General features: G+C 35.3%; 1 protein-coding gene and 1 pseudogene across 4 annotated transcripts in view; one reads left to right on the top strand and one right to left on the bottom strand.

Annotated features, from left to right (window-relative positions):
* The first annotated feature begins 1,479 nt into the window (after positions 1 to 1,479).
* CCDC30 (coiled-coil domain containing 30) overlaps positions 1,480 to 24,493 on the top strand; it is a 98,697-nt gene continuing 75,683 nt past the window's right edge. For all 3 annotated transcript variants that reach the window (XM_079156258.1, XM_079156261.1, XM_079156260.1), the window contains exons 1-5: positions 1,480 to 1,535; positions 3,110 to 3,265; positions 10,485 to 10,556; positions 16,792 to 16,907; positions 19,484 to 19,582. In XM_079156258.1, the coding sequence (XP_079012384.1) occupies positions 3,169 to 3,265; positions 10,485 to 10,556; positions 16,792 to 16,907; positions 19,484 to 19,582 (384 nt within the window). In that variant the 5' untranslated portion in view covers positions 1,480 to 1,535; positions 3,110 to 3,168. The remainder of the gene's footprint in view (positions 1,536 to 3,109; positions 3,266 to 10,484; positions 10,557 to 16,791; positions 16,908 to 19,483; positions 19,583 to 24,493) is intronic.
* Positions 13,892 to 16,178, bottom strand: LOC306653820 (cell division cycle and apoptosis regulator protein 1-like; annotated as a pseudogene). Its single transcript has one exon. The product of its transcript is annotated as a cell division cycle and apoptosis regulator protein 1-like (transcript).

Genomic DNA, 24,493 nt, shown 5'->3' on the forward strand with positions numbered 1-24,493 from the left:
TAGTGTTTTTGAGAGCTGATTAGGTGTAAGCTAAGCAAAGAAGCTAGGAAAGACATTCCTGACAAAGAAAATAGAGTAGAGTGGTTAATACATGTTGGTTCATGTTAGTGAAGGCTGAGAAATGTGGCTGGAGCTATTTTCAGGGACTACATCATAGTTAAGAATGATGTTTGCTGAAGGCTTTTTAAAATGATACTTGTTTATTGGGTTTAAGAAAGTTTTATTTAATTCTCAGTTTACTAAGAATTAGGAATCAATGTTGAATTTTTTTTTCAATATATATTTTTGGTTGTCAGTGGATCTTTTGTTTAGTTTTATTTATTTGTGTGTGGTGCTGAGTATCGAACCCAGGGCCTCACACATGCCAGCCAAGTGCTCTACTGCTGAGCCACAACTCCAGCCCCTCAATGTGAATTTTATAAAAAAAAAAATTTTATGTTGTTGACTAGATGATGAAATGATTAGACCTTTTATTCTGTTAATGTGACAATTTCACTGATTTATTTTCCAATGTTAAAACTACCTTGCATACCTGGTACAAATCCATCTTGTTCATATTATCCTTTCTAAAAATTATTAGATTAGGTTTGATAAAATCTTATGTAAGATTTTTCATCGTGTTTATGAATAAGATTGCCCTGTGGTGTTTTTTTTTTTTTTTTTTTTTTTTTTTGTGGTGCTGGGGATCGAACCCAGGGCCTTGTACTTGCAAGGCCAGCACTCTACCAACTGAGCTATCTCCCCATCCCGCCCTGTGATTTTTAAATTAAAACTTGTAACATGTACAAGTCTTTATGTGGGCACATGCTTTCATTTCTCTTGGACATATACCTGGAAGCAGAATGGCCAAAGTTGTATGACAGGTATATGTTTAACTTTTTATTTTGCGAGTTTAAATATAAATATGAAGCCCTGTGTTAATCAACCTTTTTTCTGTTGTCTCTCCAACAAAATTTTTTAGATAATATCTAATCCTCTCTCATGAAAATTTAATACTAGAGATTTTACTCTCTCCATGTATGTATACTGTAGGCATACCTTAAAGAGTAAGGGATTTCAATTGCCCCTTCAAGAACCAGTATTGTCTCATTGAGAATGTATAGTTTAATCTTATAAAAGGATTGACTGAGTTCTTTCTTTTTCTTGTATAAATAGTTTATTAGCCAGGCACGTTGGTGTGCATGCCTATAATCCCAATAACTCAGAACGGGCTTGAGACAGGAGGATTGAGAGTTCAAAGCAACCTCAGCAACTTAACAAGGCCCTAAGCAACTCAGCAAGACCCTGTCTCTAATAAAAAAAGGGCTGGGGATGTGTCTCAGTGGTAAAGTGCCCTGGGTTTAATCCCTGGTACTTAAAAAAAAAAATGAGAGAGAGGAAATGCTATAATCTTTTTGGATATAAATGACGTTTTTATTCTAATGGATGTTTCATTTATTTCTTTATTTTTTAAGGAGAAATTGAACAAATCCACCCGCCTTTGCAAAGAGAACATTTGCAAGAATGTGGGCAACAGACTAAAAAAGATCTGAGCGAGGGTAAAAAAAAATTATAATCATTTACCTTTAAAGTAGGAGCTAATTACAAAATCAGCTTTTACCTGAATTGTTTGACTATATTAATACGTACAGATTCATACTGTAAAAATGACCCAGTTGTATGTAAAAAGTATTATAAATTCACCATGAAAATGGGGGATGAAAATTAACCACCTACTAACATAGTAGCTGATTTTTATTGAATGTATTAAAATTAAATAGTCAATGTATGTTACCTCCTTTAAGAAATCATTTTGGGGTCTGGGAATGTGGCTCAGTATAGAGCACTTGCCTAGCACTGGGTTTGATTCCCAGACCTGAAAAATTAAAAACAGACATGGGAACTCTACATATTTTTTCTTCACAAATACATGTGGAGCTCCTCTTTTGGAGAGTCCTTTAGAATGTAGAGCACATTATCTTAAGTATAATCAATTCTCTTCATGGAATTTAATATCTTGATTTGTGGAAATGTTACTAAGACTTAAATCTGGTGAACAAAATGTATACTGACAATTTAACCTTGGAAGTAACCCAAGGTAAAGAAAAACGTATATGGATGAAACTCTATGTTACAGTATTATTTTCAGTAGCAAATATTGGAAGCTATCCAAATGTTTAAATGATTATATAAATGATGTTATATCTAATCTGGAACATTATGCAGTGTTTTAAAAATATCATGACAAAATCTATACAGTAATGTGAAAAATCTTTCTAATGTTAACTTATATATAGATTGATATTAAACTGTATAAAAAATGTATGTCAATAACTGGGCATGATGGAGCACACCTGTAATCCCAGAGACTCAGAAGGCTGACACAGGAGGAGCATAAGTCTAAAGCCGGCCTTAGCAACTTAGTGAGACCCTGTCTCAAAATAAAAAATGAAAAGGACAATGAATGTAGCTCAGTGGTGAAGGCCCTAGCTTCAATCCCAAGTACCAAAAATATTTTCTAAAGTGTTTGAATAAAAAAATTCTGCAAATAAATACACTAATAAACTCAATTTAGTTTTGATATATAGATGGCATTTTGTTTGGTTTTTGTCTCTTAAAGAAATTTGTATAGTTATTATATTTATATAACCATTCTCTTTTGGGACAAAAAGCAAAACATGACACTAAATTTCTAAGTTTTAAAAATCTTTGAAAATAATTGCAGAAGGGGAGCTCTGAACATTATTTGAGCCTTGTTAAGTATTTGAATATTTTGAAGTAAATGAAATACTTAATGTGAAAACATTTTATAAACTTATTTAATGTACCATATATTTGAGAAATATCATCTCTTTTGTGAATGATATTTTTATATTTAAATTATTGTTTTTTATAATCACATAAACAATCTCTTAGGTATATTATATTGAACCATATGAAATTGCATGTTTATATGTAAAAAAACATCAAATATCACCATTTTATTTGATTCCACCTAATAAAAGAGATGTATCTCAATGAAATACTGTTTGCTACTTTTCCTTATTGGCTTTTAAACATTACAGAAAATAGTCAAATGTCATAAGAATACACTTTCTCTTTGTTGTATTACTAACAGTAGTTTTATTTCAGTCTCATAATAAAGACCTGGATAAAAATAAAGCATCACGAAATTGCCTGGAGAGAGGCATGGAACAAGTAACACAGAGGTTGGAGGTTGCTCAGGAAGAGATCCAAAGGCTCACTGATAAACTACAACTGAAGGAGATGGAAGAAAGCAAATTAGGTAAGTTGAGACTTCAGATGATCATGGCTGGCCGTGTTTTAATTGCAGTGATATTCTACCAGGAGGAACAGAAGCACACTGAGGAAAACAAGTTTTAAGGTGACACATATGAAAATCTGACAAACAGCCTATTTTTATACAATGTCCAGAAATTTTTACTGAAGCACAAACATTAATATGTGAAGTACGCAACTCATAAGTATACATCGCTCACTGTGAGGAATTCTGTTTCCCAGACATCCCTTTTCATCCTCCTTTCTCATGCCAAAATAACCACTCTCTGAGCTATGAACACTATTTCTGGGCTTTGACTATATGCGGTACACATTCTTCATGCATCTCTTGCCCAATCTTGTGTTTATGAGATCTATTCATGTTGTAACACAAAGCAGTTTGTTCACTCTTGCTGTTTCTAGGTTTCATTAATAAACATGTTACAATTTATCCATTCTGCTGTTGATGGATGATGGATATTTATGTTTCTTCCAGTTTTGACCTATCATATATTCTTCTGCTATGAACACTTTAGTATACATCTTTTGGTATACTACATATTTCTATCTACATATTTCTAACATGGAAATACAAGATAAGAATAGAATTACTATTTCAAACATTATGGGCATGTTGTGCTTTGGTGTTCCAAAGTGCTGTCATGCATCACTTAACAATGGGGACTTATTCTGAGCAATGTGTCATTAGGTGATTTCCTTGTTGTGTGAACATCATAGAGTGTGCTTATAAAAACTAAGTTGTCTACAACATCACTGAGCAGCATAATCTTATGGGACCAAAATTGTATATGAGGTCTTCTGTCACCAAAACATCATTTTATAACAAATGACTGTATTTGTACTATAGTTGTAAGCTCTCCTCAGTAATATGTGAGGACTTCTTTTTCTCCACATTCATTGTCAGTACTTGTTGCTGGGCCTGGTGGTGCATACATGTAAGCCCAGTGGCCTGGACGGCTGAACCAGGATTACAAGTTCAAAGGCAACCTCAGCAACTTAGCAAGGTCCTAAGCAACTTAGTGAGACCCTGGTCTCAAAATAAAACACAAAAATGGCTGGGGATGTAGTGGTAAAGAGTCCCTGGGTTAAATCTCCAATATCCCCTGCCAAAAGAAAAAAAAGAATACTGTTGTTGTTTGAGTCGTATTAACTTTACTACTTCTGGTTCGTATGTACTGGTATTCAATTGTGGATTTACTTTGAATTTCTCTGATGGCTAATAACAGTGAAACCCTTTCATATGTTTGTTGCTGTGGCTCATTTGGATATATGGTTTTGCTCAAGTTTCTTGTATATTTTTCTGTTGTGTTGTATCTTTGTTGTATTAATTTGTAGGAGGTCTTTATTCTGCATGTGAACCCTTTCATTGACTATAAATGTTGTTTTGTTTTGTTTTGTTTTTTCCATACAGGAATGCTAATATTCATCAAGTCAGGTTTAACAGTTATTCTTTATGCCCTCAGGGCTTTCATGTGTAAAGCTTTTTCTTCATTGTAAGATTATTCATCCCAGTTGTTATTTGTTTCTTAGTTCTTTAATGATTTCATCGTTTATATGTAAACCTTTACTTTGCCTAGAGTTTATTTTAGTATGAAATTTAATTTTTAAATTATTTCATCTCTATTTGTAATAGATTAAAGAAATTAGATGCTTTTTTTCAAATGCAATATGTAGGTTACCATTTAATCATAAACATTTTAAAATGCTAAATGTATAGGACAGTAATGATTATGCCAATTGATTGGTTAAAAACAAATGACAGAAGAGTATAAATACATTTCTTTCATTTAACCCAGGGGTGTTTTACCACTGAGCTACATCCCCATCCCTTTTTATTTTGAGATAGGGTGTCACTAAGTTGCTAAAGCTGGCTTCAAATTTGCATTCCTCCTGCCTCTGCTTCCCAGGTTGCTGGCATTGCAGGTGTACCACCATACCCTGGCAAGAATGTGTTTTTAAAGTGGGCATAAATAAATTTCAGAATAATGGAAATGCCTTATATATTCAGGTTGATCAGCATGCAATTTTATATCTTTGTCAAAATTCATCAAACTATATACTTTTAAAAAGTGAGTTTTACTATATTCAAATTTATACCTCAGTAAACTCACTTTTGGGAAAAAATAAAAAGGAATTTGACCATGTGAGTATGATAAGAAGCAATCTTCACTATACTTGGAATATTGAAGGAGAAAGAAAAATCATGACTCCGGTACTCTTGGTTTTATTTGGATATGACAAAATCTGATCACATGACAACCTGTTCCATCAGCAGTTGCTTGGTATGGTAGATCCTAACTAGCAACTGAAAGCTATCTCCATGGTGAACATAGTGAGATGTTGAAAAGCTGAATTAGCAAGTCTTTTTTGAATGCCAAATGTAGTATAAATGTGGCCCTATATGTAACTGCCTAAAACTTTCATTTATGGCCAGAATTTTTTCGAGGTATATGTGTTATATGACAGTGTTTCTCGAGTATTAGTTTACTTCTTTCAACAAATTCTTTTTAAGTAAGGGTTTTTAATTTTAGTTTGTTCTCCAGCTGTCTCTGTATTGCATCAAAATGGAAATGAAAATCTTAATAAAAATATTTTTCAATAATAAAGAATTCACATAAAATATTTAGGGTACTATCCTTCAATAAATGAATGTCAAGAAAAAGGAAATGTGTTTAAAAATATTTTAAAAATATATTTATCAATTATAATATGTGGCCTTTATTAGATCCTAATTCAAACATTTTTAATGTTTATGACTAGAAATTTTAACACTTGATGGATATACAAATTAAGGAACTATTATTACATTTCCTTAATCACATGTAATAGTTTGAGTTTATGTTTAAAGAAGGTCCTTATTTTTTTGAATGATAGAAGAATGATATAATGTCTAGGTTTTGCTTTAAAATAATACAGGCTCCTGCCTCACACCTACATAAAAATCAGCTCAAAATATACCTCAGAACTAACTGTAAGAGTTTAAACTATAAAACTCAAAAGGAAACATTGGAATAACTCTTCATGATATTGGGTATACAATGACACCAAAGTAAAAGTGATGAGAAAAACTAATGAATTGAACAACCCAAATTAAAAATCTTTATACTTCATAGATACCATCAGAAAATGAAAAGATAGCCCACAGACTGGGAAGAAAATATTTGCAAATCATGTATTTGATATGAAGCTTTTTACTCAGAATCTGAAAAGAATTCCTTGATAATAAAAGTCAGCCCAATTAAAAATGGGGCAAAGGTTATGTCTCCAGACATTCTCTGGAAAAGATATATAAATGACTCATAGATACACGAAAAGTTGCTCAACACCTCTTATCACAAAAATGGATATATATGTGACATGATGAATATGGTAATTTGCTTAATTTAACCCTCTGTGTAAACCTATATCAAAACAAATTTTATCCCATAATTATACAATTATTACTTGTCAGTGTTAAATATTGTTAGTTATTAGGGAAGTACAAAACAAAATCACAATGAGATATCATTTCACTCTCACTAGGATGGCTATAGTAATAAAGACAGACAATGGCAAGTGTTGGCTAGGATATGGAGAAATTAGAACCCTCAGACACTGCCGAGCAAGTGGACAGGAAATTTCTCTACAGGGTGATGAAAATCTTCTAAAATTAGATTGTGGTGGGGTTACACCACCTGTACATGTACTAAAAAGCATTAAATTGTATACTTAAAGTGGATGAATTTTGTGATATGTCAATTGTGCCTCAATAAAACTGTTAAAAATATCATGAGATCTTGAGGAAATAGGGTAGGCAGAAATCTAAGCCAGTCCCCAAGAGCCCTCCTCCTTGATATACACACATCTTTTCCAAGTTATTCATTTGAATACAATCTAGATGCTGTTGTGAATAGATTTTGCAAAAATTTAACCGCAACTGCAGTTATGGTCCAAAATCATTAATCACTTTAAGGAAAGGGATTAATCTAGGTGAACCTGATCTAGTCAAGTGGGCCCTTTTAGAGACTGGGTTTTTCCTGACAGAAGAAAGTCAAAGGGTGAGAAGGATTTAACATAGGGAGATTCTTTATTGCTGACTTTGAAGTTATACACTATGTGGCAAAGAAGGGAGAAGCTTCTAAGAGTCCAGAAAGATGTTTAGCTAATAACAAGGGAATGGGAACCTCAGTCCTGCAACCTGAAGGCTGAATTCAGTAACAGCTTGAATCAGCTTTGAATCGAATTCTCCCCCAGACCCTTCAGACAACACAAGTTTGGCCAGCGCCTTGATTTCAGCTTTATAATCAGAGAACCCAGATATGTCATGCCTAGACTTCCAACATATAGAACTGTGAGATAATATATAGATGTTGTTTTGAGCCACTAAGTTTCTGGTAAATTTTAAATAAAATAAAATAATGTAGTATGTATGATTAAATGAAACAAGACTGATCATGAATCAACAGTTATTAAAACCCAGATGATGGATGTAGATATTTTCATAAATATGTTCTATTTTGTATGTGTTTGAATTTTTCCATGATAAAAATCATACAGAGAGAGAGAGAGAGAGAGGAGAGAGAGAGAGAGAGAAAGGCAGCATGTGTATGTAGATCTTTTGCCTAGAAATTCTAGATATTGCAGAAATGTCAGTGGATCTTAGTTGCATAGAACCTGAGCTGCAGTTCTTATGTATAGAGTTTGGGGCAGGTGAATTTAGGACCCAACCATGACACCTCTGTCATGACTCCATTCCATTTGTCTCATCTCTCCCAGTATATTTCCAGAGTCTGTCTTTCTAAGAGCAACAATAAATAAATAAATATCTGGAATGTTTATCGTGTCTCCACATTGGTTCCACCATTTTACATTCCCACCAGCAATACACTAGAGTTCCAGTTTTTTCATGTCCTTACCAACCCTTATTGTTTTGGTTTTTGGTTTTTGTTTTGTCATAATGGTCATCAGAATAAGTGGTATTACATGGTTATGTGGTATTTCATTGTGGTTTTGACTTTCGTTTCCCTACTGACGAGTGATGTTGAATATCTTTTCATGTGTTTATCAACTACTTTGTATATCTTCTTTGAAGAAATGTCTATTCAATCTTTTGCCCATTCTTAATTGGATTTTTTGTTGTTTCTGAGTTGTGGGATTTTAAAAATATGCATGCTGGATATTAATCTCTAATGAGACGTGATTTACGTATATGTCCGCCCATTCCATGGGCTTTCACTCTGTCAATAGTGCCCTTCAATGACAAAAGATCTTAATTTTATGCAGTTCAACTTACCTTCTTATTCATTTGCTGCTGGGGCTTTTGGTGTCAAATTGAATAAATTATTATACCCTCAAAAAACAATTAGGGCAACCAATAAAAACTTTACTTAGAATGTAAAACCGAATCCAGTGGAAAAGTCTCAAAAAATCACAATCAATACAGTTTTAGGGAAGTTATTAGTTTAAGAGGACTAATGGAAAGCTACTATTTTCAAATTTCTTCAAGAACATGATGGGGGAAGCTAACTTGTCTGAACAAATTTAATGAATTTGATGGTCTTTGGTATTGTTTAAATTTGGTGTCCAAAATGTATACCAATTTATACAATGTGTGTCATTCTAAAAATAGCTGTTTTTTATCCAATGAAAATAAAATCAAGTGTTTTCTGAGTACCTGAGAACTCCTCAGAACTTTAAGGTTTAGAGAAAACAGTTTGGAAGCCCTTGACTTACTTAAATTTTGATCTCTCTTGTGTAGAAAATAAAGCTTTTCTAATTTGGCTACTTCCTACCTATCCAGCTCATATCCCACACTTCTAATTCTTTGTACTGTAGACAAAAGTAGCATCAGACCACTTGTAATTCTCAAAACACCTAGTGCTACCTCCTTTCTGTTCTGTCCTACCTTCTCTCTTTTACTTACACTATTACCTCTTTCTGGAACATCCTTTCCACCACTCTTTCTCCTTCTTCCATGGAGAAATACAATGGAAAACTGTACTTCTAGTAAAAACAAATATATTTTTATTTCTCTGTCACAGTAAAAATAGACCTTGGTACATATCCCAGCCATGCCATTTACTAGTTGTATGACATTGAACAAGTTGCTTAACTTTTCTGAGCCTTGCTTATCTCCTCTATAAGGCAGAAATATTAATATCTGCTTTGCAGGTTTGTCATAATGATTAATATAGCTGACACTAGAAACTAGCAGCAGTAGTAGTATGGCTATAGTTTGTAATATAGTTCTAGATTAATCTGGTAGATTATGCTGGGATTTACTCCAAGGAACTGAATGTTTCAAGTGTAATAATAAAACATGCACAACTGTGCTCATGTCCTCACTCTGTGATTAAGAATAAGCTCATAAAATTCATGTTTGTTTCTTACTCTTAGAAGGTCCTTCATTCTGACCATATAGGACACCCACCAATCATGTCATTGGTGATGAAGAGACACAGGGAGAAAAGGGATAAAGTCTGGGTTAGAGAACCCAAATCCAACAGACTCACATGCCCCATGTCTTCTGTGTTCTGGGAACTACATGTAGTCAATACTGCTTGGGTCTTCTGTATACCGTTCCCATCTCCATACAATTCTTGGATAGTACCAAAAATTTCCCAAAATTTTATTTTGACATTTCTAGCAGCTATTGGCAAAATTCTAAATAGTCACATGCCACCTAATGATATTTGTGTTGATCTTATATACAATGGTGATTCCATAATATTTGATTGGCTAATAACGTTGTAGTCATTTTAGTTTGTGTTAAGTACATCTAGGCTGTTCACACAGTGACCGATTCACCTAACAATTCCTTAAAACATAACCTCATTGTTAAGTGATATGTGACTTTTATTGGTTGCAGGAAGTATTTTTAAACAATTCTGAGTGTAACTTCTTCATATTAAACTAGTAGAACCATGCTTTAGAACTTTCATCTGTTCCTGTTATTCATGATAGTTTAGACCCTTCAGCATGTAATCTCATGGGGGAAAAGGGGAAAGGCAATTATGAGATCAAAAAAATCAACAAGAGGATAAACATAGGATGCAGTATGAACCCAAGAGGGAAATTCAGAAAATTTCCTGGAGGAGGTGACATTTATGCAAAAACTCAAAAGGACAGTTAGATGAAAGAGAGTGTTCAAGAGAAAGTATTTGAAATTTGCTTATTATGCTAATCATTTGCTTCTTACCCAGTGTTTTCATCCTTTTTTCTTTTAGATTCTGCACTTGAGAAGGCTCAACAAGAAATTAAGAAATTGAAAGAAAATCTGATAAAACTGAAAGAAAATGGTGAGTGATTCTATCAGATATAATAATGGTTATTTAATAATAGTGCAATTGGTAATGAGATAATAAGTTTTAAATAGTATGTTTTAAAATAATAATATTTAATAATTACAATAATAAACCCTACTATCACAATTATTGCTATTGCTACTGTTGCTTTTATTGCTACCACCACTTACTGCTTTCTTGGTGACATGTACCCTGTGGGGTACTTTACATGCATTATCTCTAATTCTTACAACAATTCCAATAAATATTAAATTCCCATTTTACAGATAAGGAAACTGAGGTTACATGAGTTATCCAGTAGCTACATTAGATGTCAGAGCTGGTATTTGAATCCTTCTACATCTGATATCAAAACCTGTGATCAACACAAATAACACATATTTTATTAGGACTACCAAGACCAAGACACCTTATAAAGCATTTAACAATACTTCATACACGTTTGTTCACTGGGAAGCCAATAGGTTTGGGATCATCAATGAATTAATCAGATCCCAGCTTAACTGTATAAAAATGTGACCCATTATCAACAATATAACAAAATTTGAGTGTTTAAGTGATAACAACTCAAAGATAACTTTAAATATATTTACAAATTTTAAATAATTGCAAAATTGGTTGTACTCTCCTTTTCAAAAATGTATGAATACAACTATAAAATGAATACTGCTTTCTTATTAACTGATAGAGCAAGTAATCAGAAAAAAATCAGTATGGATATAGAAAAACTAAAATACTACCAACCACATGACCTAAATGATATAGAAAAATCCACTAGAATACATGTTCTTTTCATATACCCAGGAACATTCACCAAAGGTATCCATCCTGGGCCATAAAACAAATCTCTCTGGAAAAACTGAAATCATACAAATTATGTCTTTGATTACAATGGAATTAAGCTAAAAATCAGTAACAGAAATGTATTTAGAAAATCTTTGAAGACTTAGAAAGTAAATAAGATACTTCTAAATAGCTCACGTCCTCACTGAAAAAAGAAAATTACAAGGAATATTAGAAAATATTTTACATTAAAGAAAAGGAAAACTGGACATTATTAACATTTGTGGAATGCAACTTAATTAGTGCTTAGAATGGATCTTATAGTATTAAATGTTTATACTAGAAACAAAGAAGAACACAAACTAATCTAAATTCACACTTTAAAAATCTAGAACAAACTGGGCACAGTGATGCATGCCTGTAATCCCAGCAGTTTGGGAGGCTGGGGCAGAAAGATGGCAAGTTCAAAGCTAGCTTCAGCAAAGGCAAGGCACTAAGCAACTCAGTGAGACCCTGTGTCTAAAGAAAATACAAAATAGGGCTAGGAAGGTGGCTCAGTGGTTGAGTGACCCTGAGTTCAATCCCTGGTACCAAAAAAAGAAAAAAAAAGTTAACATGACTTTTGTCTGTATATTAATGCATGTATGTAAACTTTTTAAATATTTACCAAGAATTAGCAATATTTTGGGACAGGATATTAGAGGATGACGGAATGACAATATCTACTTTGAACAAAACCATGTAGTTTGATTTTTAACAAAAAGCCTATAATTCCTTTGTGATCAATAAAATAATACTGATCTTAGTGACCTATAATAGGCTCTTTTTCAAATATATTTTAAGATTTGTGAAAATTAAAAATATTGCTAGTATCCAGTATGGAGAAACGGACAGTGTCATACTCGGTTGTAAGAATGTAAGTTTTTATAATTTTTTTGAAAAATAATTTGACAATATATACTACATGTTTTTAAAATGCACATTTCATCTGATCCACCAGTTCCATTTCTGGGAATGTTCCGTTTTGGTGCTGAGGATTGTGGAATTTATTTTTTAGAAATAATATCAAAGCACTTAAAGACTGATGAGCAAAGATGATAATTTAGCCTTGTTTATAAGAGATCAGTAACTATCTAAATCAAAATCAGTAGGATAAAAGTGACACTAATCATGGCACATTTGGACAGTGGAATGCAAAGTAAAGTGGGAGAATGGATAAATTATGGTTTATTCATAAGAGACTATTACTCAACAGTAAAGAAAAACAATTTTGGGGGGGTTGAGATGATTTTTTTTTTCAAATTTTTGATACAAGAATACAGAAAAAATCTCATAAAGGGGCTGGGGTTCAGACTCAGCAGTAGAGTGCTTACCTAGCACGTGCGAGGCACTGGGTTCAATCCTCAGCACCACATAAAAATAAGTAAATAAAATAAAAAAGTATAAAAAAGTACAACTAAAAAAATTTTTTTTAATCTTAAAAAGATGATATTGAGTGAAAGAAATCAGACACAAAGAACATATACATTGCAAGATTCCACTCATATGAAAACCGAGAACAAGCAAAACTAATCTATGGTCACAGAAGTCAGAAGTGTTTGTAAGGGATGGATGGGCATGGAGAACTTACTAGAAAGGACATGAGGGAATTTATGGGATAATGAAAATGTTCTACATCTTTTTTGGGTGGGAAGTTCATAATATATAATTGTCAAAGTTAATTGAACTGAAGACTGAAGATATGTACATGATATTTTTATGTAAAATATACCACAATAGAAAAATATTTCCAAATACTAAGTGGAAAATGTCTTGTAAGGATTGATCTGTAAAGTTCACAATTTATCCTCAAGTGGTAAAATTGCAGATAGTATATAGCATTGTTTAATTTCTTTATAAATCACACAGGCAAAGGTAGAATTTTTACCTTATGTGTCAGGGTGTGTGTGTGTGTGTGTGTGTGTGTGTGTGTGTGTGTGCATATTTTCTAAAAAGAGGTAAAATTGTGAATGCTTTTGGTGTGTTTTTGGTATTTCTCCAAAAAATAAGATACTAAGGAGATTTTAAAAAAAGAGGATAGAGCAAGAGAGACAAAGTGGAAAATAAAGAGAAATTAATAATTTAAAAATAAAAGGCAACAGAAGGAAAACAAAGGAAACTTTAAAGCAGTGAAGGAAAAATAAGACAAGCATAAATGTAAATAGCTAAGAAGAATCAGGAAAGTTACAAGCAGGAGGTTTGTATTATTGAAACTGATGCGTATTAGCAAGAACAGGTCTTTTTTTTTTTTTTTTTTCAAGTAAATTGATGAACTTTATTGAGGTTAAAACTATAACAAAGTTCATCCTAAAACATTTTGCAATGCAAAATTATTTCACTCAAGGAGTGTTTAATAATTTGAATGCTAGAAATTACAAGCAATTTTCAAAAGCAGACTCAACATTCATAAAACTTTATACATCATTTGAACTAACAGAATTTATACTACTAAAACATGCATCACCTTCAAACATTCTTGTATCATGATTTTTTATATATTACATTATTTAACACCATTTTTCATATTTGTATATTCTGACACCAAAAATCTCTCTGAAGCATTTCATTGAAAAGTTCTGCAAACAATGAAACCTCAAATGAATGTTCTTTATTATCTTCTAATCTGTAGTCCAAAAGTACACTAAGAGACATGATGCTACAATCAAACTTGCCACTTTTTGCAGCCCAATTTGGATGTACAATGATGGCTGGTTCATCAGGCAAAATGTATCTTCTTTCCCGACGCTGGCGTTCCATTTCCTCTTGACGTTTTCTTTCTTCTTCCTCTTTATCATCTTCAGATTTCCTATCATCTTCTTCTTCCTCTTCTTTTTCAGATTTCTCTAATTCCTTCTGTTCTTCTTTTTGTTCTTCTACTTTAAGTTGTTTTGTCAATCGAGCTATTAATTGGGATTTTAATTTGGGAACTAAGAGCACGACTTTCTAATTCTTTTCGGAGATCATTTACCTTCATTGTCTTTGGATCAAGTTTAGACCAGTGGGTAGGAGTGGAAATTTCTTTAGCTTCACCATCATCCTTTTCTTCTTCATCCCTTGTGTGCACACACTTAGATCAATGCCTGTCAGAGCCTTACAACAACGAATAGCAGTCTTAATCAACACAGAGGGATCTTTTTCTGGGTCTGGTCCATCCAACGAAGGAGACCAGTGCCCTCCAATGGCCATGGCTTCATCCTTGCCTTTCATGCCCACTAAAAACTTAACAAGTCTCACAGGATGTTGAAATCCATCTCGAAGTTCTTGTGGGTCTTCAGCAAGAGCACATGACTTATGATACAAATCTTCCATACTAGGACTAGCCATCAGCATTACCTTTGCACTGTATAAGTGGTCAGCATCTGGAGGATCAAGAATGTCCATATTTTTTTCTAATGACTCTACTTCTCTGTGCATAACATAGAAATTGCAGTAATTTCCCAGCTGAAATGGTCTTGACAAAGGGAAAGCATCCACCCATGTAAACTGAGCATCAAAAAAGTCACTAGGTATATATAAATTCTGATAACGGCGCCTTAGTTCCATCATGTCACAACTAGGACAATCTAAAGAAAACTTTGAAAACTGCACCGTGTAACGTGGAACAACACGCCGAACTCTTCGAGGTGATCGCTCTCTCTCTCTTCGGGGAGAACTCTCCCGGGAACGTTTCCTTTGAGGTGATCTTTCTCTGGATCTACGTCTTTCTCTCTCCCTTTCACGACTTCGGTCATCTTTTCTATTAGGCACTTGATCCCCTCTGTCATTCCTTCCTGAAAACCTAGCTGGTGGATCTAATCTTCGTGCTGGTTGTGGCTGTGAAACTATACGAACAGGGGGCTGCAATAAGCCAGCTTTCTGCTGTGGCTGCTGTAATAAAGGCTGTGGCTGTGTCTGCAATAGTGGTGTAATTGAAGCCGCAGAAATCTGTGCCTGCAGCAGTGACTGAGGCTGGGGCTGAGCCTGAACACCAAATGTTGTCTGTGGTGCAATTGGCTGAAGTACAGCAGGAGGAGTCTTCAGTAAAGGTTGGGTTTGGGACTGATTCTGATTTGGTAGTGTTTGAATTCTTTGTGCATTCCATTTAAAAGGCATATTAGGATTATAAGTAGCTTCAACCAATACTCTGTCACCCACTTGTGGGGATTTCCCTTTGACAGCACTAAGCTGAAAGAATACATCTTCATCCACAAATCCAAATGTATCGTGTAGTTTTGTAACCACCCCTGTGAAAACACGTTGTTTCTGAGGTTGAGTTTGTTGCTGACTGGACCTTGGTGTTGGATACGATACAGTTATCTGTGCTGCAGGCTGAGGAGTAGACAGGCTAAGACTTGTAGGCAGTGCAACAGCCGGCTGTGTTAAAAGAGTCTGCTGGGGTTGCTGTAACTGTTGCTGCACACTATACAAGGCCTGTTGAGGTTGTGAATATTGCTGTTGCAATGCGGCTGCTGCAGCTGCAGCTTGTTGCTACAATGCTGCAGTTTGCGTTAACTGATAGTTTGCTGGCGTTTGTGTGGTAAGGCCTGCTGCTGCCAATGCAGTTTGCTGTGTATAAATGGTAGGAGACGCTCCAAGAAGTGAAGGCTGCTGAACACCTAGTGCAGCTGGCTGTGATACCGCAGTGGCTGTAAACTGAGTAGCCCATGGCGGATTCTTCTGTCCTCCAAACTGAGCCATGATGCAAGGGGAAAAAAAACCTTCACTTGTTTTTCTTCTATAGCAGCGATCTTCACCTGAGTCGGGTCCCGGCTAACACCGAAGCCATTTCAAACCCGTCAGCCTTGTGCGCATGCGCCAAACTCCCCCTCTCGCTCCTCGCCGCCCCCCTCCCAATCTCAAGAACAGGTCTTAATGTGAGGTGCTGAGCTGGGAGTGGACCATTTCATGGGTAGTGGTACAGGCAGAAAAATGGTTTTAAAGTATCAACATTTTTTTAACTTGAAAGTCTGTCCATTCACCATTCTCAGCTCATCACTTCCATCATTTATGGAGGCCCTACTGTAGATGAGTGGAAGAGAAGTGTTAAGGGGTAGCTTAGGTGTGTGAGAGACAAACTAAAAAGAAGCTGGAAAGATCATTTTCTCAGTCATTTAACTTTTAGAAGGTAGGCTCAACGTTTTAAGAATTCTAGTTTCTGAAGAGCCTCTATTGCTGGAAACTACACTCAGGGAGTCTAATTCCTAAGTGTAGTGTGAGGAATGCAAAACTTTCTGTTCTGTTTCAGCAAGTTGATGGACTATCCTAGGAATGGATTTGGGGGCCTAATGGCCCTCCTGTACAGAGCCCCATGCATGCAGAGACATCATGGAGGACTGAGAAGAGGCTCTCCCTTAGTTTTTAGACTTAGTGCCTCCCAAACAAAAACTTCGATCTAGACATGTTAACTGTGTTCTGCTCACTGTTTTAGATACATTTGACCTACAGAAAGCAAAAGAACACAATCAGAGACTAGATGGTGAAATTCTAGCCTTAAGAAATCGGGTTCGATCACTTGACTCAGAAAAAAAAGTGCTTGGAGAAGTGGTAAGTTTAATTCAGTTCTTGGAATTTACTTAATGTGTTTACAGTAACCATCATCAGCTTGAGCAATATAGATACATACTACCTAAGCCGGTCCTTGTGGGGGACTGATAACTGATAGCTTCATCATCTTAGGTAGATGCCATACTTTGACCAAAATGAATTCTAGCCAGGTATGGTGGTGCACACCTGTAATCCCAGTGGTTGTGAGGCCTAGGCAAGAGGATGGCAAGTTCAAAACCCGACTCAGCAATTTATTGAGGCTCTAAGCAACTTAGAGAGTCCCTGTCTCTAAATAAAATGTAAAAAGGCCTGGGGATGTGGCTCAGTGGTTGAGTGCCCTGGGTTCACTCCCCAGTACCAAGAAACAAAAAATAGTTGCATTCTATTTTATATGTTTTAACCACCTATGCTAAACAGTAACATTATTGTCATTGTAAAATCTAGAATCTTTTCTTTTCCAGTAAGGATTTAGATAATAATTTATAGTTAACACACCAAATAGAATGTATTATTCTATTATTTTGGACAAGTTTGTAATTATTAACACTAAATTTTAGCTGTGTTCTTTGAAAGCCATTGTTCTTAACTAGTTTATTAATTTTTAATACATACTTCTAAATTCTGGATATATGTTTCCTTAATTTTAGTTTATACTCATTTCACAGTCATCTCTAGTGTCTAACACAATGCCCAGCATAATACTAGATCCTCAAGAAATTTTTTTTAAATTAATAAATACCCAATAGGATAATGCCTGTCCCACAGTCCAGTTGTGCTAAGGCAGCAGGACAAGTTGCTGAGAGACCAAAGAAAATACCCAGAGACAACGTGCAAGAAATAGGATTGACTGAAAAATACTTACAGGGAAGATTCAGGGGCGATGGGCTGGACAGGTGCACCTCTATTTCACACAGTGCCTCCAGTGCCTCCCCAGAAAATACCACCTCCTATTCCTCACAACGCTTTGTCCAGGGGCAGCCACACGGGCTTCACTTTCCTCTTCATGTTTTTCTGATCTGCACTAGTTACACAAGAGGGTTTTGTTTCTGGGTGTTTTGGGTTTTTGTGGTGTTGGGTTTTTGGATCCTGGGCCTTGTGCATGCTAGGCAAGTGCTCTATCACTGAGCTACACCCCCAGCCCAGGGAGAGAGATTTAATAAGTTAGGCTAGAGAAGCAGTGACATCCTTAATTTGCTTAGCTTGCTTTGTTCCTCACAGACAGCATCCAAAGGAGCAACTCTCCTGGTCTGTGGGCAAGAAGGCAGCTTTCTACAGATAATGCTAACTTTCCCTAAGCCCAGCATTCATAAGAGTAAGTCAGTGTCTTTCTAGATAATATCTATATAGGCTTTCCAGCTCAGGCTGGCTCACATAGTCCCCTGAGCTTGCCTGGGTGAACTGCAAAGGACATTTCAGGGACATGGTGTCATTGTCCTCCTTTTCTTTAAGGATGATAAGATAATTATTATTAAAGCAACAAAATAATATTGGTGAAGATGTAGAAAAATTGGAACTCTTGTTCATTGCTAGTGGGAATGTATGGAAGTTCCTAAAAAATTAAGCATAGGATAGTTTCACTTTTGGGTATATGCAATCAAGAAATTGAAAGCAAGGGAGGAGAGGGGGAAAAGTGCTGGGGAACAATATTGGTCAAGTAATATTGTTATATTGTGGGTGTATACAACTATGCAACAACAAATCCCATCATTATGTACACTATAATGTGCCAATAAAAATGTGGGAAAAAAAGACATTTTTGCACCCATGTTCATTAGCAGCATTATTCACAATAGCCAAAGGGTGGAAGCAATTCAAGCATCCAATGAGAGACAAAGGAAAAATAAAAATGTGGTATATACCACAATGAATACTACTCAATCTTAAAAAGGAAGGAGATTCTGACATATGCTATACCATGGGTAAAACTCGAAGAAATTATTCTAAATGAAATAAGCCAGTCATAAAAAAAGGCAAACAGTGTGTGATTCCACTGATAGGGTCTACTTTGAGTGCTCAAAATCAGAGAAAGTAGAAGCGTGGTTGCAAGGGACATGGGGGAGGGAGTAAGGGAGAGTTGTTGATGGGCCTAGAGTTTCAGCACAAGAGGAGAAAAACTCTGGGGATGGCTGATGGTGATCGCTATATAGCAAGGTGAAAGTGTTCAATGCCATTGAACTGTGTGCACTTAAAAATGGTTAACAAAAAAATGGTTAACATGGTACATTTTGTGTTATGTGTATTTTGCGACAACAAAAAAAGCAATCCTAGAAAGAATAAACAAAGATTTTTCAAGTTATCTTAATATTTGTAAATTTATATATGTAATGCCTGTAGACATGTTTCCATGCTTAATACATGCATGATAAAGTTCTGGAAGGGCACACCCCAAGCAGTGTTAATTCTGGAAGGGAAAGAAGCACTGTGATATAAAGGAAATTTTTTTTTACCTATATATGTATTTGTTACTAAGGTTTTGATAAGGAGAGTGTATTTGTGTATTACTCATGTATTTAAAAACAAAGCAATAATGCAGTCAAAAATTTAGAAGTCTAAAGATGGTTACTTTTGTATTTCAGGTTGAAAAACTTAAAAGAGAGATATGTGAATCTCAAAAGAATGAGGGACTTGGAAACTACTCCCCTGGAAAAACTGTGGGTGCTCAAAAGGGAGTACAGGTATTTTAAAGTTCAGGGTTATTTTTTGTTTGTTTGTTTTTTAAATATGATTTCTCATTTTTAAGTGAGTTGCATTTTTGTAGAGTATACTAGAGCATTTGGTCCTAATCATTTGCTAGTCTGTTCTTATTGGACTGTCTTTTCTATGGCTCATCCAATTAGAGTGGAAGAAGAAATGGGATACAATGTTCTTCTGTTCACTTCTTCCCCACAGACAACAATTACTTGGAAGAATGTGGATTGTTTCTTTAAAGATCAAGGAATCTTACAAAGATACAACAAATCTGAACATATTAAGACATCAAGTAGAATTGACTTATGAAATTAACCAATAGTGGGAGGTGGAGTGGGAGGAGAGATGAGTGGTTAGAACCACAGTGAACATAATAAAATATGGTAGAGAATTAATAAGGCACAGGCTCCAGTGTACACAGTATCTAGTTTTTTCACGATCAGCCTCTGAAGTGGTGGGCAGAGGAATCAAGCACCAATCAAGCTTCAGGCTGAAGCAAGCACCAATGTGTATCTAGTAGCTATGTAGTGGAAATTTGTTGTCTTTCAAGGACGTCTAATGACAATTGACATATTTTGATATGCTCACTGGTCACTTAAATATGTTCTTTTTAAAAAAACTTTTTAGTTGTAGATAGACAGCCTTATTTTATTTATTTATATTTATGTGGTGTTAAGGATTGAACCTAGTGTCTCACAGGTACCAGGCAGGCACTCTACCACTGAGCTACGACCCCGGTCCTTCACAATATGTTCTATTGTGAAGCATTTGTTCAGATATTTTGGTCATTTTTGATGGGATTATATGTATTCTTAATACTGAATTGTAGGAATTCTTAATATATTTCGATTATCAGTCCTTTGTGAGATGAATGTATTACAAATATTTTCTCCCAGTTGATACCACATATTTTCATTTTCTTAACAGTGTTTTATGAAGAGTAGAAGTTTTAAAAATATGGAGGCCAATTTATCAATGTTCTCTTTTATAATTTTGTGATAGAACACAAAATGCCTATCTACATAATCTTTGTCTACCTTAAGGTCACACAATGTTACTTATCCTTTCTACTAAGGATTTTATTGTTTTAGTTTACATATTTAGATTTATGATCTATTGCAGATAAATTTTGTCTATGCTGTGAATTGAGTCTCATTTGTTTCCAAATGTATATCCATTTATTCCAGAACCACGTGTTGAAGACAGTTCTGAAACCTTTGAATTAATTGACACATTCATTTTTAATTTATTTGTTCATTCTTAGGACAATAACATGATGTACATCTGTAATTATAATTCACACATCTCACTTTATGGAGTTTTTTCCAAAGTTGTTTTTGCTATTCTAGGTCCATTCCATTTTTATATACAGTTTAGAATCGGTTTGTCAATTTTGACAAATTCCTGCTTGAATTTTGATTATATGGCATAGAATTTTCAGAACTTAGGTAGAATTTACAGTCTAACAGCAAGTCCTCAAATCCATGAACTTGAGTCTTCTTTAGTATATCTCAGCAATGTTTTGTATCTTGCAGAGCACAAGTATTACACATATTTAATTAAATTTATTATTTTTTAAATTAAAATATATTGGCCTGGACTATAGCTCAGTAGTAGAGCACTTGCCTAGCATGTGGAAGACTGTGTTTGATACCTACCACTGCAAAAAAAAAAAAAAAAAATTGAAATATAACTTGTATACTTTAAAATTTACACACCCTTTTAAAGTGTACAATTCAGTAGGTTTTAGAATATTCACAAAGTTATTTTACTACTGTTTAATTCCAGAATGTTTTCATCACCCCAAAAAGCAGCTCTATGCCCATTTGTAGTCATTCCCTACTCCCCTCTTCTTCAGCCACTAGTGACCACCAAGCTACTTTCTGTCTCTGTGAATTTGCTTATCTTGTACATTTTATTTAAAAGGGAATCATACAAAATGCAGGCTTTGGGGACTGGGGACATAGTTCGGTGGTAGTGCACTAGCCTAGTGTGTGCAAGACCTGAATTTGATCTTCACCCACCACACACACAAACATACACACACAGCCTTTTGGTGTCTGGCTTCTCTCACTTAGCATAATTCAAGTCTTATCCACATTGTAGCATGAATTGGTAGTTTATCCCTTTCTATGGATGAATAAGATCTCATTGTATGGATACATACCACATTTTGTTTATCCATTCATCAACTGAACATGTTAGTTTCCATTTGTGACTATTATGAATAATGCTGCTGTAATTTATTTACACGTTTTTGTGGGAACATGTATTTTCATTTCTATGGGAATGTACTCAGGAGAGGAATTTCAGAGTCATATTGTTAACTCTACATTTAACCTTTTGAGAAATTGCCACACTGTTTTCCAATGCAGATTTTACATTCCCATTGGGAGTGTTTGAAGGTTCCAATTTCTCCACATCTTCACCAACATTTGCTATTATCCATCTTCTTTATTATGGCCATTCATATGGATGTGAAGTAGCTCAGTGTGATTTTGATTTGCATTTCCTGAATGACCAGTGATAGTGAACATTTTATCATGTGTTTTTTGGCCATTTGTATATCTTCTTGGAAAATGTCCATTTGAATCCTTTTCCAGTTTTAAGTGATGTTATTTGTCTTTTTATATTTGAGCTCCAGGAGCTTTTTATATCTTCTGTATAGTAGTCTCTATTTTGACTTGAATCGTGCCTCCTCCAAAACACATTGAAGCCCTAACTCCTAGGACTTCTGAATGTGTCATTATTTGGAAATAGGATCTTAGTAATCAAATAAAGATGAAGTCATCTATACTCCGATATATATGGTGTAATTCTAAGAAGAAGAAATGCCACGTGGAGATACATACATTCAGAGAATGCCAGGTAATGACGGAGGCAGAAATCCAAGGAATGTAGCTGCAAGCCAAAGGCCACCAGTGATCAACAGTCACTGTCAAAGGCTAGGACAGGTTCTACTCAGGGTCCCAGAGGGAACATGGTCCTGCTAACACCCTGATTTCAGATTTCTAACCTTTACAACTGAGGGAATAAACTTCTGTGGTTTTGTAGTTTCCATCAGGTATTGAAAAACTTTTGCTATTTTTTTTGGGGGGGGGTGTACTGGGGATTGAACCCAGGTGTTCTTAACCACTAAGCAACATCCCCAGCCATTTTTTGTTCGTTTGTTTGTTTGTTTCATTTTTAGATAAGGCCTTGCTAAGTTGCTTAGGGCTTTGCTAATTACGTTTCTGAGGCCGGCCTTGAACTCGAAATCCCCCTGCCTCGGCCTCCTGAGTCACTGGGATTACAAGCATGCACCACTGCACCTGGCTTGCCATTTTTAATTTTTAATTATTATTTCTTTTAAATTTTTGTGTTTCCTCACATTTGTATTGTCTCAAAGGCTCTGTTCCTTTTTACCCAGTTTTTCTCTCTGTTCCAGTTTGATCATTTCTATTTTATCTTCAAGTTCATTAATTTTTTTCTATAGGGTCTATTGTATTTTCAATGCCCCAGTGAAATACTCATTTCATATATTGAATTTTTCATCTCTAGAAATATCTTTGTTTCTTTTAAAAAATATCTTCCATTTTTAATTCATTGTGTCTAAAAAGATAGAGTAGGTTAGGGTCTGTTTCTGTTGACTGATTTTTTTCCTAGTTATGTCATACTTTGTTTCTTTGAAGGTTAGTAATTTTTTACTGGATGTTGGACATTATGGATGTTATGTTGAGGGCTCAATTTTGTCTTAGTTAATATTAAAATTTGTCATGACAGGTGGTTAAACCACTTGATGAATAGCTTGATCCCTTCTGGATTTTTAAAAGTCTTTGGCCGATTTAGAGTAGCCTTTCCTAAACCTAGGAGAGTACATTCTTTTGGTGTGACCCTTGCAGTTTTAATCTGGCTGATCAGAATTCAAACATCTTTCAACCCTGTTGAACTCTGAAAATTGTTCTTATAATTCTCTCATTGTTTGCCTGGTTCTTGTTTATTTTTTGTTTTGTTTTGGGTACTAGGGATTGAACCCAAGGGCACTCAACCACTGAGCCACATTCCCCAGCACTTTTTATCCTTTATTTAGAGACAGGGTCTCACTAAGTTGCTGAGGCTGGCTTTGAACTTGTCATTCTCCTGACTCAGCCTCCCAAGCCGCTGGGATTACAGGCATACACCACCGTGCCCAGCTCTTTGTCTGTTTTTATGGAGTTTTGCCCTACTCACGTATGGCTTAGTATCAGGAGAGACTCAGTAAAACCCTATGGAGATTTCTGTTGTTCTTTCTCTGTGTGGATCCCTTTCCCCTGGCCCTCTACCCCACACATTTCTGTCATTTTACTTTTCTGAACTCCTTTCTCTGTCTGCTCATTTCTTCAAGAACTGTTTATGCTTGATTGCCCTCACATTGCCACACTCTGGAAAATGCTTCCAGGCAGAAATCCCTGGCAATTGTAGTGCTCGCCTACCATCCCCCTCTCTAACGGATTGGATTGACGTGCATTAGAGACTGAGAGCAGTTGTTTTACATGGTCCCCCTACTTATCTCCTTATAATGGTGAGGAAAAATCTCATCCCCATTATTCCATCATGGCCTTTCTTTCTTTTTCTATGACATGTTTGACATGTCCACTGACTATATTTCTGTTGGACAGTTGGGGTTTGAGGTGTTTTACTTCTCCCTTAGAAATTTCTTAAGTCCTGGCTCATTCTGTCAAGTCACTAAATGATGTCATCTGAGGACACTATCTGCCTGACAACCTGAATAATTGATAACATTTTTCTAGCTCTTCTTGTTCTTTTGTTTGCTTGTTTGTTTTTGGTACTAGGGATTAAGCTCGGGGGGCACTTGACCACTGAGCCACATCCCCAGCCCTATTTTGTATTTTATTTAGAGACAGGATCTCACTGAGTTG

This window comes from Sciurus vulgaris (assembly GCF_902686455.1).
Source record: "Sciurus vulgaris genome assembly, chromosome: 1".
NCBI lineage: Eukaryota > Metazoa > Chordata > Mammalia > Rodentia > Sciuridae > Sciurus > Sciurus vulgaris.